Genomic DNA, 19,246 nt, shown 5'->3' on the forward strand with positions numbered 1-19,246 from the left:
AAAGATAAATTTTAATAACAGAGATGGTACATTCCTTTTTGAATTTCTCCATGGTATTTCCCTTCACCTCCCCCTTTAGGTAGTTACGCCTCACCGATGAGCTGAAATGTGGGTAGCAGAAAAAAAAAGGCATTTAAGCCTTGTGATCCACTCAGACCATGAAAGAGTAATATTCATACTGTAAAAAAGTGAACAATGAAAACACAAGTGCAAATCAAGGAAAAAATGCTAAAAGGTACGAAGCAGATACTTGTAATAGGCCACAAATAAAATTTACTTATTTAGATTGCAAAGCTCAAGATCAAGTCAGAATTGCTAAGACTCATGGCTTTCAGAATTATCTCAATAATCTGAATTTATAATTACTATAATAGGAAAAACAAAGACAACAAGAAGACAACAGCAAAATTAAAAGAATTATTCCTATTTCTTAAAATAGTTAAGGGAAAACTTCAGAACACACTCCACATTGCAAAATAACTGAAATCATAATCCTTATCTGCAGTTCCAACACAGCAGAGGTGTTGCTTAGGTGCCTGTCATTCTGAATTTTCAGTATTAGTACACACCTCACTTCCAAAACTTCTTAGTACTCTTGTACCAAATTTTCTTGGTGCAATCATAGGAAACTAAGGCTTTGGACTAAAATGAAGTTTTTGAGTTCAAGTAATTCTCTTCTCTAGGTAAAACAAAGCCTTTTACAAGAAATCCTCTCTATTTCTATAGTTCACAGTCTCTCAGCTTGTACTAGTATCAAAAGAAATATGCATTAAAATACTTTGCACTCTGGAAAAGAAAGACTAAGATTTCTCGCTATAATTACCACACCCAAAATGTAACCCTTTTGTCAACCCTGAAAACATTGAAACTATATTGCTAATAAAGCAAATGGGATCCAACTTGAAGCAGTGGTATCAATTCACAGACAAACCTGAACATATTCTACATTTTCAAAAATGTCTCCGCGGTGATAGCGAACAGGCTGATCCCACTGACAGTGCAAGCGATGCTGCTGGTTGCCCAATCTGCAAATCTGGTGGTTCCCTGCAGAGCAGAAAATATTTTTTTATACTACAGAAGTGTGGTTTCTGAGAAGACAAAAGACAGCACACAGTCAACCTCTCTGCCCCCAGTTTGGTCAATCCTTTTTATTTACTCCATCAGTCCCGAGGAAACTCCAACCTCAAAAGACTCAAAAAGAAATCCCTGTTCAAGAACATATCACAATCTCTCGTTTTAATAAGCAAAACACAAGAGCACTCAGGGCCATCTTAATATATGAAGAAGTTATATCCTGACACTTGTTTGAATATGTGCCACATTTCATTGCTTTAATGAGCATGAACACTAAAAATTGTACCTAGTTGAGCTTCTTTTGCCATCTGTGTCTCATGAATGATGTTCCTCAAGATTTGTTCCTCCTGGATGAGCTTGTACTTGTCTAAAACATCTTGTTGCCTAAGGTAATGGTCATGCTGCTTTTGATATTCCTTTAATTCATTTAATGTTCGCTGAAGTGATCTTAGAAATTAAACAGAGAAGATTTACTTTGAATGCTTTTTAGAATATCACCTTTTCCTACACTCTTGCACATTTTTAACTCTAGGCCTCTAAGTTTTCTTATGCTTAATCCTATTGTATAATTAAAGAAAAACAGAAATTTAAAAACAATTTTTCTTGAAATGTAAATAACTGCTGCAACAGAACTACAGAAGTCAGATTATATGCATTGCCACTGGGATATTTTAGTTACCTATGCTGGGCTTCCAATTTTTGCTCAAGTTTTTGCTGACATAGGACAGCATGCTTCCTTTTTACAGCTTGCTCAAACCCTGGTTTGGCCTGTAGAGCATGATCATAACATAGGACTGAGTGGTTGTACTCTCCAAGCATCTGAAGAATGACCGAGAGAGAGAATTAACTTAAATTAACTTAAATTTTAACTTAAATTTTAATTTATGGTAACAAGCAGCCTGTCACTTCTGACACTTAAGCCACTACATCTATTAAAGAAAGGCTGAAGAAGAATTTTACTGGAATTTATTTCCAAGTGCAGATAAAAGCCTTTGCTAATAGACAGACTTTTGAATAAAAGTATCTTGACAGAATCTTAAGCATTAAGCATGAGATACACGATACAAGACACACTGTAAAAGAGTAAACTATTAAAAGTCAACCCCAAAAGATTAAGTAATATTTAATTTTCTTCAAGTCTTGGAAAATAAAGATTGTATTTACTGCGTATATATTTCCTAAAGTGTAATAGCTGGTAAAGAAGTCACTGTAATCCAGAGCTGCATGAACCACAATAGCTGCATCTGCAGAGAAGTGAGCCCGATGTAAAATATTTGCCAAATTTACCAGTGCAATGTCTTTATTTTGCCTAAAAGAATAAAAGAAAATAAAAAGGAAAAAAATTACAAACTAACATTAAAGAAAGGTAAGACTGTGTAAGAATCATGCACAAGGATACATTAATTTGCCAGTCACACATTAAAACATATCACTTGCTAGAAAAATGTCTCAACTATTTATATGCCTAGTATAGCAGAAAGAGACCCAAGAATGAATAACACAGATTATTCCTTAGCATACCAACTTACAAACCAAAACCTGTTTACTAACTAGGATAACTAGAAAAGAAATCTGAGAAGAAATCCTTATTAGCAATTCTTACCTTGAAGAAAAATGAAGGGCACGCATGGCACATTCTACTACTTGGTATGGCTCATTCTTTATTCGCCAGTAAAAAGAAGCCATGTTATAGAGGACCCAGGAAGAAGAGTTCTGCAGTAAAGTGAAACACATGAACTGTAGTAACTACTAACACATGAACTAAAAGGTTAATCAGGGCTTTAATTACTATAGGATGAAAAGCTGAGCACCAAAGTTGGTGCTCAGCTGCTCTAAGCTATCCTCTTCCACTGGAAAGCTGCCATTTGACAACACTTGTCAATGCTGAGGAACACTGAACTAGCATACTAATGTGTTAAAGAAACAATTTCTGCATTTCTGGCAGGTAAAAATACAAAATGAGGTGAAATGAGAGGCGACAGTAGTTTAAGCATCAGCATCTTAGCTGGAATTCAATGAGGGTTCCTAGATTTTGCAGGAAGACATTTAATGAAAAAATACACATTTCACTACTGTTGTTTCTTCTTTGCTCTTCAAGTACCTGTATTTTTTGTTTAAAAACTCTTATTACCTTGACAAAGCAATGAATGTGGCTTGCTAGACAACATAACTATATAAATCCTTAAAGATGACAGTAACTATCTATTTACTGGCTTTGCTGATGCCTTCTCCTGCTTCTACTTGCCTATCAGAAAATGGTCTGTTTGCCTTTTGAAACTGAACTGTAAAGCAAAAATACACGTGCAAAACTGGATCTGACTGCTTGTACGAGATCTAGCTAAACTTGTGAGACTTTTCCAGCACTCTTTTTTTGTGCATCCAGCAAGATTACAGTTTCATACCTTCATGAGCCCCTCATAAATACGGTGACCTATTTCCTCTATACTTCTTCCCAGTCTCCGTGATAAGTATGTGAAGATTGGATCTTCTTTAGGTAACAGGGGTGCAGAAAGATTAACCCTTTCTTGGACACCCTAAAATAAAAATTGAATACATGTATTTGCTGACACTTAAGATAGAAAAATATAAACAAAAGCATGACTCCAGGAAAACGTGTAGCTTGGTTATTTTACAATCTTATCTTCAAGATCTTTGGGAATTGATAGAACAATTTCACCTCTGACAGATAAATAATATGTATTATTGCAGATGGGAAAACAGTAGAAGCAGCCAAAAGCAGCCTTTGCTTGTGAGTTTTACAGGGGAAATATTCAGTTCTGGTAGTTACCAATTTCACTAATGACCACTGAAGCACTTAAGTCAGGGTTGTCAGGTTACATTCACACAGTGGAAGTATCCCTACACCTCTCCTCTTTCTTCCTTCCCCACGCACAAACATGCTTCTTTCAAAAATACAACCAGACCCAGGAACAGAGCTAAAAAAACTCCACTTAGTGTTTAGCTGTAAGAAAATCCTTATTTTTTGGTGAAAAGTCTTGCAATAAAATAAATATCAAGATAAAAGCACTAAAGCTGCATCCGTATTAGAAAATCTGCTCATATAATGTTGTTGACAAAACCAGTTTTCCTACCACTTTTCCACTGTGACTTTTTTAAAGCAGCTGAACTTTGTACTAGTAGGGAACAATTATCCTCTGGGTTAGGGCTTGACATTCAGACACTAAACAGACATTCAGGTTTGTTAGGAGCTACAAAACTGCAAACAATTTTTTGATTCTGAATCTTCATACATTTTAAGGACCCTGTTCAGCACTCTCCAAATTTCAACTGAGGCAATTCACAAGCTAGTTGTAGTCCCAATGAAAGCTATCAATTTGCTAATGAAATGTGTTATGAAAACAAAAGACTCAATTTTCCTAAAAGTGTCCTCTAAAATAAGACAAAAAAAAAAAAAAGAGAAACTGTATACCTGATGGAACAGGTATAACCTCTTTTACGCAGGTACTTTAATCAGGGCCCAACTGTAGTTAAAAAAAAAGTGTGAAGCAGTCTTGGAAGATTACAATACCTTTCAACCTTGAGTGTGAACTGCCAGTTATTTCTCTTCCTCATGGGGAAAAATATTTACGTGCATTTGCTCACTTACCCGTAAGTGCTGAAAAGCATGAATACTGTATGGAAGATCTAGAACTTTTGTACAGTCTGGCTGCTGCAGGTCTGGAGGCACTGGGGACTTTGTGTCTATATAGTCTTCAGGGCTGAGGACGTAATAACATAACAGCAGACTGCAGATTAAAATACTGCTGAAGCTCCTAAGAGACAGTATGGTAGCTGATATAGAGAGTACACTGATTTAATCATCACAGAAATCCCCTGTTAGGGCACATTAGCCCATTTCTGTTGTATTCCCAGATTTCAGTTGAATTGGGATGTCATGAGTATAGGATAAAGTAAATAAATTTGTCTGCTTTAGAGAAAATATCAACATTTGGATAGCCTCCAAAATGCATTAGGGTCAACCTAGTGTATCACTGCTATGATTAATGATGTATCTGCCACACAAATGGCAATGCATTCAAAATGAATGTATTTCATTCTTCAACTGAAACAAACCAACCAATCCCAAATGCAGGCGATGAGAAGTCCAAATGAAGGTGTATGACAATAAAATTGATCTTTTCCCACTTCAAGTACTCATGTGATTATGATAAAAAAACAACTAAAACAAAACAGTCATTCCTGAAGATGAATTACCAATGAAGCTGAATGTCAAGTACACTGACTGCTCATCCTTCACTTTGTAAACACGGGACAAAATATGATCAGAAAGTTAAACAGCTTGGTAATCAATGGAATTTCATTCAAATTTAAGTCAAGACAGTTTCTGCTAAAATAAATATCTAGCTCAAAACACTGAAAGTACACTCAAGCAAATTCAACCCCCTTCTACATGACATATTTCACTTTAATTCATATGTCTGGTTGTATCAGTACAAAGTAACAGTGGTAGAACTGGAAAAATAAAAGTTTCAGGACAAGGCTAGCATAGATAGTTTGGGGGAAACAGTTTTTGTACGTTGTACCTGCTCACAACTAGTGGCAGATGTTGTTTCAGTTTTATTCCACAGTAACACAAAACAAAACTGCCATTTAAAGAAAGTCAGGGCTAGTAATTTTTCACTTGTGTTTAGAGGTACTGTTGATTTGTTTTCATTCAGTAAAAATCTTAGAATATAAAGCATGTTATTAAAGCATCTTATTACCGGATATCTTTGCTCTCTAAGGTGATGTATGTGCCATCATACAGATCTAGGTCCCCCAGGGGCACCTTTGCTTTAATGCAGTCTGGATCTTCTTTATTATGCCTTTGTTCCAGCCCTGTGTCTCTGTCCTCATTTTCCTCTATATGAATCTTTTGAGCAACTAACTGTTTCTGTAGGAAAAAACAGGAAACAGAAGCATATAATATAAATGAAAAAAAATGCTATAGTTATTACAATTCAACAGTCCCACTTTTTCCTTAAAACAAAGTTCATTTGAAAAAAATCTAAAAAAAATCTCTAAATTTTGGGAATACTTCCTTATATTTTATAACATCTCTAGGACTTTTTTGGATTTGGATGGCATATAAATGCTTTCATTAAGGATAATACAACTTGAACGAGCCCTTATTTCTCGTGCTTGCCTAAAAAATGGGCTAGTAGCATTCCAAAACCATGGTAGGCCATTTAGGAAAAGAAGAAATGGTTGCTACAAGTACATCAAATTTTTCACATTTGGCTCCCTTTTTTTCCACTGTAAGACCTTGTGGAAATAACACGAGGCATTGCAACAAATCATCATCATCAACCAGTTCAGTGTGCTAAGTACACTGAACATGAGTATGTGTGAATACCTGTGAAATGAGAAAACCTGCATTTTTAATTAAACCCAAACACATTTGATTACATGCTACTGTGAAACAACAGGGGTACATATACTAGTAGCAATTTGTACAAGAATTTTACGCGCTATCATAGGTAACTTGTGCTGAAAGTCATTTGTGTACCCCAAGTTGGACATTAGTGATTTCCACACCCACAACCCACGCCCCATAAAGCTTGCAAGTATGATTCTATCCACATCTAAAATGTCCATCACCACAAAAAAGATTATACTCTGATGAGAAAGGAGGAGTCCACACCAGGAGCAGTCCTGCTTATTTTCCTTTCTCCTACTTTACCCATTCACCTAAAGCTACCTCTGGTGTTATCTAGCTTTCCGCTTAGTTAGTTATCCCAATCTGATAAAACCAAAGCTGGCGCAAGAAAGGGGTGCATGGCCAGAAGGGCTGTGAGCTGTTTGCTTACCTAAGCCCTATTATATTTAAATTTCAGTTTATGAGTTTGAAGTTCATTAAAGCCCTTTTCAAAAGGGTGGTTTCAGACCCCTTTTTAATAATAAATGGGCTTGAAGAAAAACAGAGATGATTTGCTTTGTGTTCTTCTGAAATACAGTACAACAGAATCTAGTGACTTTATCTAAAAATGTTAAGATTTATGGTTAACAAGAGGGAATTATACAACTGGAGACCAGTTAGGCAAACTTGAGGCAAAAAATTCTTGAGATTAAAAAAATTTCTCATCCTTTCGTTGAAGGAGAACTTTGCCAATAATAAATTATTTGTAAAACAAAAACTATCTATATAAAACTATCTAAAACTATCACTAAAGCTATCACTATAAAGTCAATGGAAAAAAAAATCTGTATTTTCAGAATTAGTTAGTACTTAAATGTTATGCTTTACCTCCAGTTCTTTGAGGTAGTTAACTGTTGTTTCTTGTCTCATAAGTATTACCAAATCATGTGGGTTTCTCAAGTTCATTGGTGAATCCACCTGCAAGACATTTTAACAGTCCATCATGTAAGATATTCATCTAATTACAGTGATTTTAAAAGAAGGTAATTATGTTCATTCAATCACAGTTTGTCTGTTCAGAGGTTTTCTGTCCAGTCAACATTCATAATATGTCCATTATGAAAATCCATACTTCAAACAACATTGTAATTTGAGAATCCAATTCAACTCATGCTTTAACTTTAAATCTATTTTAATTAAATCAGGCACACAAGTTCTAAGCATAAGAGGCAAATAAATTTCCACAACAAACATTACTAAGAGTACTTACTGCTGAAATACTAGATATCTTAAACTGCAATCAAAGAAACTTATTTTGTTTTGTAACTTTAAAATTCCTCCACCACATCCCTCAAAAGGCATAAAGTAGTTCAGCTTCAAATCCTCTCTGCAACTAATTTAACACACTGGCCTACCATTAGGATCTACTGCCTTCAGGATTAATAGGTAAAGGAACAAAATCAAGAGGGAAGCAGGGGAAGACTGAAAACTCTGTTACAGAAGACCATGCTACAGCTTCCATAGCTACACACAGGCATTCACAGCTCCATGAAGAGGGACGTTAGAGGCAGGTCACAGATAGAGCAGTTCCACATCAGCCCCTAGCTGGGCTCAGTTAATTATGGCACTTGACCCCACAGCTGAAACAGCCCAGCCTTGCCCTCATGCCAAACTCTGCTGTCTCCCTGGGTGGGGGAAAGTCCCTAGAGTGGAGAAGATGGTGTAGTAACAGCAGCTAAGCTGATGCAAAGGCTCACTTCCAGGCTTGCAGCCCTGTTCCCTCCCATGTGTCAGTGTGAGAGCAGTACACTTGGCTGCACACCAGTTGTGGTGACCACCAGGATCTCTTGGAAGCTAACCCAAACTCAGGAGCTGAACAGAACGTAACTTCCTCCTGGTTGTTTTGTCTGAACTAGTAAACTAAATTAGTTAATGAAGGATTCAAAGGACATGAGAACAGAAACAAGGAAATAGGAATATGTGATGACAGGATGAACAGACAAGGTGACAAGGACAGCAACATCTCACACTTTTACCATAACTGTTAGATGCTCTACATCAAGATATTTTTCCTGGATCTGCTCAGTTTCCATTCAAGCTTTCAGGATACAGAACCAGCTGCCGCATGAAGATGTGAGCACTTACCTGTTTGTTAGCACTGATACCTCTAAATGGGCTGTCCACCTCCATGACATCTGTGCAAACTTGATGACATTACAATTGAATGGAAAAGTCTGCCATATATACAGGTGCAGGAGAACATCCTGAGCTACAGTTCTTCCTTTTTTGTCACCTTTCCAAATAGCTTGGACAAATTTCTGTTACACTCTCTTACTTCAGAGAACTCCATCTCCAGCATATTTTCCGGTCATCCTAACGTGGCCTGTCAACAGATTACACCTTAGGCTGTACTCTCTTGGTTGTGAGCTCAAATCTACTTTCTTTGGACTACTGACTGTGAAGTCTACATTTGTTGCAAGATTCTTGACTGAGTAAGAACCTTGTCCTCTGAGATATAAATGCTTGTTCCTTTTATTAAACCCCAAGCATGGTTTTGGCTAAATTTGGCTAAGTATTCATTTCCAAAGTAAAAGCTGCAGTGCTTCTTTTAGTATGGAGCCACTTTGATGAGTGGCTACCTATATAGTCCAAACAGTTATATAAAAAACTCATTTTCTTCCTTAGCAAATTAATTCTTTTATATCACCAGATGAATATGGTGAATGGGTGCTACTGACACTAATCCATTTTTACACTGTGAATTTGGAGATTCTGGATTCAACTGTTGCAAATAAAGGATGACCAAGTATTCACCATGATGCAGAGAAGCACATAAAATACCATTTTAAAAAAATCGGATGATTTTGTTAGTTGAAGTATTAAAGTCTACAGCATTTTATTCATGGTCATGTTTCCCATTTCCTCCTATGGGCCCCACCTCACTTTGAACTGGCTGCACACAAAAGACGGAGTTATGCACTGAATGTAGCACTGGTTTATGCCTCACTTGCTGAAGAAACTACCACAGTATGTGCAAATGAATGAGAGATTAATTTGCAAAGAAAATAAGTTTCACTGTGTTTAAAGCACTTCATCACCCATTCCAAAATAGCACTGCTCATCTGACATCTAAAGGCCATTTGCATGATTCTACACAGTCACTGAGGGAAAAGTCAACTATCAGCTCCACTTTCAGTGATGAACAGCATCTGGGCATTTTTGGAGAAGTTATGCAGGCATCACCAATTAGAAAACCTTAGTCTGAAAGATGAAGGATGTTGGCTTATCATCCATTCAGAAACAGAATTATATTCAGGGTCACCTTCTGTTTTTAACTTTTGGTAAGACAGTCTCATGAGAGGTCAGAATTTAGTATTGGAGAATTTGAAGTGGGACATTACCAACCCAGTGTGCGTGGGTTGACAGGAAAGCAATGCAAGAAGTACCACACTCCCATCAACTATCATCTGGCAGCAGAAACTAAAGTTTCAACAACCAAACAGCAATATCACTGAATTAATTCATAAAGTTATGGCGATCCACCAGGAAATCATCCCAGTTAAGGATATTTTTCTTTAGTCTTCAGATTTTCTCTTCCACATCTGACTCAGTTGGTCACCAGCAAATAAGGACTTTTTAGTAACAGCAGAATCCTTCAGCCTAGTAGAAAGTTAACCTTACCAGTGTGTAAACACAAAGCTCCTAACACAGAATTTTACTAGTCGCATTGGGTTTGCATGGCAAGGGGTGCCTTCTGTGAGAAGCTGCCAGAAGCTTGCCCTAAGTCCAACAGAGAAGACTTCAGCTGGCTCCAAGACAGATTCGCTGCTGGCCAAGGCCGAGCCCACCAGTGACTGTGGTAGTGCTGTTGTGATAACACATTTAAAAAGGGAAAAGAAGTTATTGTGGCCAGAAAAAAGCGAGAATACGCAAGAGAAACAGCTCTGTAGATATCAAGGTCAGTGGAGAAAGAGTGAAGAAGGTGCTCCAGGTGCCAGAGCAGAGATTTTCCAGCAGCCTGTTGTGAAGACCATGATGAGGCAGGCTGTCCCCTGCAGCCCATCAGGGAGCAGAGGTCCACGTGCAGCCTAGGGGGGACCTCACACCACAGGAGGTGGATACCCAAAGGAGGTTGTGAACCTCTGGGAAGCCCACACTGGAGCAGGATTTTTGGCAGGACCTGTGGCCCTCCAGGGGACCCACACTGGAGCAGCCTGTTCCTAAAGGATAGCATCTTGTGGGACTGACCCTGAGCTGGAACAGTTTGTGACAGCCCATGAGAAGGAACCACACTGGAGGAGTTCATGCAGGACTGTCTCCTATGGAAGGGACATGACATTGGAGCACAGTAAAGAGTTCTTCCTTGGAGGAGAAGGAGTTCTTCTTGGAGGAAGCTGTGGTAAAATTACTCTGTGATGAACTGACTACAACGCCCATTCTTCATCCTCCTGTACCACCCAGGGGGGAGGAGGTAAGGAATCAGGAATAAAGTTAAGTCCAGAAAGAAAAAGATGGGTTGGGGGAAGGTATTTTTAAGATTTGCTTGTATTTCTCATTACCCTACTCTGATCTGATGCGTAATAAATTAACTAATTTCCTCAAGTTGAGTCTGTTCTGCCTGTGGTGGAAACTGTTGAGTGATCTCTCCCTGTCCTTATCCAAACTCTTGAGCTTTCTCTTGTATTTTCTCTCCCCTGTGCAGCTGAGGAGAGGAGTGATGAAGCAGCTTTGGTGGGCATCTGGTAAGCTCTTCATCACCCCCTTCTCTGTAGTGACAGACAGATGGCTTTTGAACTGACTTATTCATCTCAGATCCAGTCAGCAACACTGTGAAGACTTACAGCTCATTATCCAGCTTTCTACAACACCCATCCCTACATCAAACACATTTTCTTCACAGTGCCAGCCATTTCTACAGTAGGAAAAAGACAAAGCTGACGTACTGAGCTATGAAGAGCACCAATACTGTATTTGCTATTGAGGGCAGTAGTGACACCTCATGAAGAATACAGTGAGTAAGCTGCAAACAAAGGTTTGCATCTGCATAACTTGCGCAGCACAGATATGAGTAGCAGCAGTGATAAAGGTAAGTAGGAAGCAGGATGTGCTGAAATCAGGAAGACACACTTGAAGCCCTGCAGGGCTTGTCACATGGATGCTCACACTTCCCTCATGCTGCTTGTGCTCAAGATCCACCTGGCATCTTCCTGCTTTCCTGTGCAGCCACATCCCCAAACCAGGAAAATTATACCCTGAATAAAACCACAAAATATCTCAGAACTTTCTTGTGAGCTGCTGCTTATTAAGATTCAAAGAGAAGGCAACATACCCCAAAGCTTTGGAAAAGCCCTCAGAGCTTCACTCAGCTGTCAAATAATTCTTTAGTCGGAAATACAATAATCCAAATAAAAGATATTTGATGGATATCTAGAGACTGCTCTGGATTATGCCCCTTCCTTCCCACAACAAGACTCTAGGCAGATTTCAGAGGATATTGGTTTCACTCAGACTCATATCATGCTTGTGCTCTTACAAACCCTTGCCACCTTCACCCCTCCATGCAAAGTCTGTTGTGCCTTGTCACCTGATTCGGGACTCAGACAAGTGAAAAATACACAGATATTGTGACTTGGATCATGTTTTTCAAAATGTAAGCAACTCTCCATAAGGCTCCTCTGGGATGAAACAGAACAGACGTCAACCTACACAGCAAACACAGCCTCATGGTGTGGAGAGTGGAGACGCCTGCACCAGAACAGATGCTTTGTCCAACATACTCATTTTTAACTCAAAGTGTTAAAATGCTGATGGCAAAGCACCACATTCATTTACTCTTCCTCCAAAGTGCCGAAACTGTGACATGCAAGTTGAAGTGCTTGAAATGCAAGAATTTGACTTCAATTCCAACACAGTAAACAGGGAAAAAAAAGTTGCGCTGAAAAGCTTTCTTTGAACCTTTGACAGCTACTGTAGTTACACTGCAGAGAGCCTGCCAGTAAAACACTTTTAGAATAAGTGTTCTCTGTTCAACTTTGCCCAAAGGTGAAAGTTTCTTTATAAACCACAGTTCAAATTTATTCACTGTCACAGAGTACACCAAGAACCTGATTCAGCAAGAAACACACAGAATTTGGGTAAGGAAAAAAGACATCAAGTTGAATCAAACCCTGAAGTTTTAGTCTCCTATGTTACCTCCATATATCAAGAGTCTTTCAGCAATTAGACTTGCAAGTTTTGCCAAACTTCCAGCATATTTTTCCCAACAATCCAGTTACATTGCACTAGGAAGTATTTTTTTTTTAAATGAGGGTTGATAAATGCCTCAGTCAATTATTTTTAAGTAAGGTTTTTTTAAAAAGTACTGCAGAAACCCCACTGTTAACTGAGGCACAGGCACATCAAAATCAGAACTGCTGTCAGTGCCTCTGCACACCCTAAAAGCATTATACTACATGCAGAAGGCAGATTATTAGAGAAAGAAGCTGAAAACACACAGTATTAAATGATGGCATACAGAAAAATGGGGTCCCCATATTTGTTTTATAGGCCATTTAAAAGCTTACTGCTGCAGAATCTGTTAGCAAAGAGCACTAGATATTTTGATATTATTAATACTAGCTGTGCTACAGGGAAAACACAAATTCTAAACACTTGTAGCACTTCAGAAATAAAACCTAACAAAGTTGCAGTATAATTGAATAGCTCTGCTCAACTGAGATCACACAAGCTATGAATATCCTAGGTAACAGATCCAAATACATCAAAAGGAAACAAGACTTTACTTGGAACACTCCAACGTGTGTCCAGTGTGTTGCTAGTCATATTTAAGGGTACAAATTTCCAACCTGTATGTTCTAGGCAAGCCTTATATTCTTCAGTAGCCATATGCTCAGCTGAATCAAAACAAGAGATGGAGAGATCATTCAGATTACATCTGTAGTGAGCAAGCACTTTTTTTCATAAAAGCAGACTGGTTCTTGATAGTCCAGTTCACTGCCAAATCCTAAAAATTTCAAGTGTTCTAATATTAAAAATACAGACAGCAAGACTAATTATTAGACTTACAAGATATCTAAAAAAGACGAAACCTGAGCAGTAACTTCTTCAGCAAATGAACAACATGAAAACCCATTAACTTTTTCTGTTAAAATTTGAAGGGAATTACTTTATCCAGAAGTGTATTTTTAAAGCAGGCAGGTACATGTAATAACAGTGGATTTCAGAGTCTTGCTGACTGCTACAATGCATTACCCGGGATGCAACAGCTGACTTGGCTCTTTTGGGCTTTGGTGGGGTCTTCATGCCAACATGTGCTTGGGCCAATTCCAAGGCTACCCTTCACCTGTGAAGTTCACAACACAGGGAAGCCATTCCAGGCACCAAGTGTAACTCTCACCTCAGAATAGCCAGTTTTAAACAGTTGATTAGTTTCATCTTTTCAGATTGTCCAACCCTTATTTTAAAGGTGACAGCAAACAGGAAATCAAATTGTGAGGATCCTAGGAGAAACGGGACCTGGGAACACACGGTGTCCAGAGGACAAAGGCTGTATGAAAACCAGGAGCTGAGGAATCAGCAGGACATGGCTACACATGGTCAGAGCCACTGCTAGAGAACTCTGGACTTACAGCCTGAACCGCCTTGGCGTGTATTACCAAGCTCAGCTAAATCCAGACATCTTTGCACTAAAGCTTTTCTGTCAGCAGTCAAAACCTGGCATAAGATTACCTGCTGGACTACGGCAGCTGTGAGGGGCACAGCCACCAACAGCTACAGCTCAGCAGCCCTTGGGATCTGCCTCTTAGCTCATCCACCTCAGATGCAAATCTATGACTGCTGAGTTGAGAGCAGTGGAAGCTACTTCTCTACCACCGCTCCACTGAATGAAACATTTGCATTTCTGATACCACATACAGGCTACCACAAGGCCTATTTTTATAAATTCGGATCTAGTCGTGATGTTCACAGCGACACAGACATACATAGGCTGTACTCCCCTGAGAGCACACACTGCTGGTGAAGTGCAGTTCTAAATGCCTACCTGGGACAAGGACATTAAACAACTCAGCCATTCACAAAACATTCACATTCGAAAACTTATACACTTAGGTAAAGGCAGAAAATTTAAAGAGATTTTTTTTTAACTACTATTTTTCATAGCACATGAAGGCCTATGGTGCTCTGGTGATCAAGAGAGAAGTTTTAAACCAGAACAAGTTTTCCTTTTCTTGAGGAAAACCTCACCTATGCCTCAGAACCATTCTGCTTCAGCTCATCACCCTATGGATAGGATAACATCTAATAAACTACAGAACATTCAAACCAACCAGCCCAGATGTCTTTGCACACCCTCATAAGGAGGGACTGACAACTGTTTTGGGGAAAGCATGGCTTCACCTTACACACCTCAGTAAAAATGAACAATTTTTTTTGTGTATGTCTGTGTAGGTTTTTTTGTTTTCTTGTTTTTGTTGTTGAGTTTTTTTTTTTTTTTTTTTTTTTTTATTTGGCTGCACTAGAATCTCAGCTTTCCTTGGGTTTGGATGGCTGCTTTTCCTGTATTCTTGAGCACATGGACCACTGCTCTCATCTCAACCTGTTAGCATACATGTGCACTCAGATGCCAGACAGAATAATGCATTAACTAACTCTAAAGCCATCCATGAATGAACTTGCCTTGCTGCTGCTTGAGGTGCACTCACACTCAAATCTGCAACCAAATGAACAACTGGTAGGTACTGTCTCTCGACTCTACTGCACTAAACCAGAGTGAAGCACACTACAGCACTGCAGGAAATTCTGATGTCACATTCATTGAGCAGCTGGCTGTCTTAGGTCCAAATAAGTTAGCCAGCATTACTCTTTGACTCTCCAGATTATCTCTCATGAACTTCAAAACACATAACAACACATTAAAATGAAAACAACTTTTTGCCAACTCAGATTTCTTCTCTTTGCTCCTGACAACACCCTCCCAATTCTGCTTTGGATCATCTGCCTGGAAAATTTCTGTGCTTCATTTAGTTTAATTATTCTGACCTAACTTCTTCAGCATTTACAGCAGTCCACAAAAAGGCAGCCCTTGAGTCCCCACTAGCTTGCTCAGTTTTAATCACCTCCATCAAGGCATCTCTAGAAAGACCCCCACCTCTGCTCTCGTATGGTCTCTGAGCCATGGTAGCAGCTGGTCCCCATCATTAAAGCCATGCATGACTGTATCCTGCATTGAATTTAATCTGACAACTGTCTGTCCTCTCTTTACGCCGAGTTTCTCTCTTCTCTTGAAGTACACTAGTATTTCTGCAGAGTGACTAGCTTCCTTATTGGCAGACAAGCACTGTCTAAAATCAGGTATATATCAGCCTGAACTTTATACTGTGAGTTGTGAAATGGCTTATAAACATGTGCACTGAGCTGATATAATCTCATTAAAGAGAGACGATTACTCAGTCTCTGGCTTTGCAAGAGCACACATTTGAAGGTAGACTCAGACTAAAAGAACATGAACTGATCCAGAGAATGATGTCTTTGATCTCAAAACCAGCTACTGTAGCAACAGATACAGCTTGATGGCTGAGACTCTGAAATATTATATGCACTGCTAGTAATTTGTTCTGTCATTTAGAAATGCTCACTAGAAACTTGAAAAACAGTACCTACTTAGCAAGGACTCCTGTTTACTAGATGAGATCTTGCTGACATATAGAAAATTGTTCAGTCTGTGTTAATTTTGCCACTGCTGCCAGGTTTTTGTACCACTAGGAAATCAAGTCTGAGCCAGGGTACACCTGTGGTCTTGTGTCACAGAAAAGTCAATCTCACTTGAATGCTTGAATATAGTCTCATATTAAATGCTTGCACCCTTGCTGCACTGTAAGGAGAAACAGCTAAGAGATTTTAGGTCAATAATGTATAATAATCTCACCTTTCTTCCCTCAAACACATTCCAGCAACTATATTTTGTATTTAGGTCAGGATCTGTGACTCCTGCTGTCAGCTCCTCATCCACAGGTTCTGCACTTTGGTAACAAGGAAAACAAAGCTCACAGTAGCAAACTGAAAGCTACAAGGAAGTCAGTTGTCACTGGTGCTCAGCTGCATTTTCACTGATAATGGCTCATTTAGCAGTAGGAATGTCTGGGTCTTACTACCAACTAAGTTTTCCCTACCTCTTTATTATAGGCTTTATCCAGATAAACTGAAGTAAACCAAGTGAAGACCAAGCCTGTACCTCTCTAAAAAGTTGGTAATCGTTGAAGATGTGTTTCAGACTTTAAGAATTCTAGTATTTCCAAAATTAAATCATATAAAAGCTGATTAATATCACCACTCTTTGCCACCAGCAGCCACTTCCAGTCAGAGACTGCTGTGCTGGAAGCATTGCAATGAGCAGTGCAAGGTCCAACAATGGCTGACCACCAGCAAACATCCCTCAGGGATCAATACCAATTGTTACTAACACAACTCTTTACTACTGACAGCGATAAAAAGAACCACAAGTGTGGTGTCCTCTGCAAAGGTGGGGAAGCGTGGCCATTGCAGGGCTGCAGCAAGACAAAGGGGTGGAGAATGGGCTGGCAGGGACCTGTCTCATGAAATCAACAACAGCAGCCACAAGCCCATGGGATGAAACAGCCCCATGCAACAGGAAAGGCTGGGGCTGAATGAAAAACAACTTTCCAGAAATGGCATTTGGGCCCTGGTAGGGAGAACGCTGGTGGTGAGGCAGCTGCCAGCCCTTGCAGCTCAGGCAGCCAACTTGCACCCACTGATCGTGCCCCTCCACCAGGCACCCACGTGAAGGCCCCTGTCCCCACTAGGAGGGCCAGCAAAGCCCATTTGAGGTGGTGAGGGCCCTGGAGCACATAACATGCAGAGGTTTCCACTGCCAATGAATCACAGACTATCTCAGGTTGGAATGAACCCGTAAATTCTCATGATACATAACAATTTAATGAAGAATACTCTGAAAAACTAAAGCAAAGGAATGCTCTGCAGTGAAGTTGGAGGCTTTTGTCCTGTTGTTGCTATTAGGAGGAGAGCTTAAATATTTTGGAATATAGTGGTTCTACCAATTAACTGATAAATCCCTTATGAATCCTCCAAGTGCTGCTGAGTTGCTGCTTGAACTCAGACAGATTTGGTGCTGTGACCACTTCCCTGGGGAGCCTGTTCCAGTGACCAACCAACTTGTCTGTGAAGAACCTTTTCCCAATGTCCAGTCTGAACTTGCCCTGGAACAGCTTCATTCCATTTCCTCGTGTCCTCTCACCAGTCACCAGGGAGAGGAGATCAGCACCTTCCCCTCCACTGCTCTGCTTGAGGAAGTTGTAGGCTTGGATGATGTCTCCTCAGAACTAGGCTAAAGGAGCTCAGTGACCTCAGCTGTTTCTTGTAAGTCTTACCCTTGAGAGCTTCCATCCTCCTGGTTGCTCTCCTCTGGGAGGGAACACAGTCTAAGAGTTTAACGTCCTTATCCTGAGGCTCCCAAAACTGCATGCAACTGCATGCAACACTCAAGGTGTGACTGCACCTGTCCAGTAGAGAGTGGGACAGGTAGAGACTGTCACTTTTGTTGTTAACTACAGGACCACTGCTACATTTTGGCACTTAAAACAATGTTGGAGTTCACTAAAAAACTTGTCCAATGATTCCCCAAAACACAAGAAAGTGGAATAAAATAAATTCAGAAGTGCCATGCAGAGTTTGCAATAGCAATAACCACAAATTTAAACATCATTTTCATGAGAGTCAGGGACATGACAGTAACAGATGCCAAAATACATCTAATTACAAAAAACTCACCGGACAATTCACAGCACAACATTACAAGTACTGAAGAATCTGGCTTCTCATACTCCAAGTAATAACATATTTATAATTGGAATTTCCTTGCTGGAAATGGCTGAATGAATTTTGACCATGCAAGTAAGAGAAGTTATTCCATGGATAGTGTTTTCTCACCTCACCTACAGGCCTTGAGAACTTGACAGAGGGAACACGCAAATGCCCCTGCTTACAAAGCATTTGTAATAGAAAAGACAAATGCACAGCAATGGTATAGTGGAAGCTTCTACCTTATACCATCAGTTAGCTGACATCATGAAATGCCATTTCTTAAAATAAGTAATGAATTTAGCTAGTAAGATTTTCAAGCCATTCTAATTGGATTTTTTCCAAATCACAGCTGTTTAATAATAATCAAAATCAACACCTGGCCCAAATTTTATAATATACACTCAGTATACACAAAATGCTTCCAGACCACTATCATATACTTGCACCACTTTCCCACTATGATAAGTCAGGAAAAGAGATGAGATAGCACTGGAAGTGGTGTCATTAATTGATTTATTATTAATGAGGGTGTTAAGAGTGCCTGGATCCACCCAGACAGCCGAAGTGCAGGAGAACCATAAAGTCAGCAGGAGTTTCCGGCAGAGAAAAGTCTGCTCCACCTGTCTGAGGACTTCAATGCATTTTGACAGGAAAACCCGACTAAAAATCCTCACAAATGGAAGCTGATAATGGACATTCATGTCTCAATTTTTTTGTACAGGGGGAAGGCCACATTGCTTGCTACAGCGATCAACTCTTCCACTCCAGAGGGAAACGGACAGATCTGACACAAAAGCAAATTTCTAGTACTGCTCCCTTTACAACAAAGAGGAAAGCAAGCAACTAAGAAAAAGCCTAAATATGAGCTACAGTTCGACTCTTTCAAGCCGCTTAGTGAACGTGAGGCACAGCCCACTATCAAAATAAGACATTTTGACTAAACCCACATGGCGTGCGTGCTCTCCTGCCCGAGCA

General features: G+C 39.5%; 1 protein-coding gene across 4 annotated transcripts in view; it reads right to left on the reverse strand.

Annotated features, from left to right (window-relative positions):
- The window catches only part of TTC17 (tetratricopeptide repeat domain 17), a 54,846-nt gene that overhangs the window by 34,579 nt on the left and 1,021 nt on the right, over positions 1–19,246 (reverse strand). For all 4 annotated transcript variants that reach the window (XM_053980456.1, XM_053980454.1, XM_053980453.1 and 1 more), the window contains exons 2-10: positions 7,322–7,411; positions 5,799–5,968; positions 4,682–4,793; positions 3,477–3,608; positions 2,678–2,787; positions 2,239–2,383; positions 1,754–1,893; positions 1,361–1,521; positions 932–1,044 (exon numbers count right to left, since the gene is read on the reverse strand). In XM_053980456.1, the coding sequence (XP_053836431.1) occupies positions 932–1,044; positions 1,361–1,521; positions 1,754–1,893; positions 2,239–2,383; positions 2,678–2,787; positions 3,477–3,608; positions 4,682–4,793; positions 5,799–5,968; positions 7,322–7,411 (1,173 nt within the window). The remainder of the gene's footprint in view (positions 1–931; positions 1,045–1,360; positions 1,522–1,753; positions 1,894–2,238; positions 2,384–2,677; positions 2,788–3,476; positions 3,609–4,681; positions 4,794–5,798; positions 5,969–7,321; positions 7,412–19,246) is intronic.

Source organism: Vidua macroura, chromosome 6 (genome assembly GCF_024509145.1).
Source record: "Vidua macroura isolate BioBank_ID:100142 chromosome 6, ASM2450914v1, whole genome shotgun sequence".
In the NCBI taxonomy this organism is placed as follows: domain Eukaryota; kingdom Metazoa; phylum Chordata; class Aves; order Passeriformes; family Viduidae; genus Vidua; species Vidua macroura.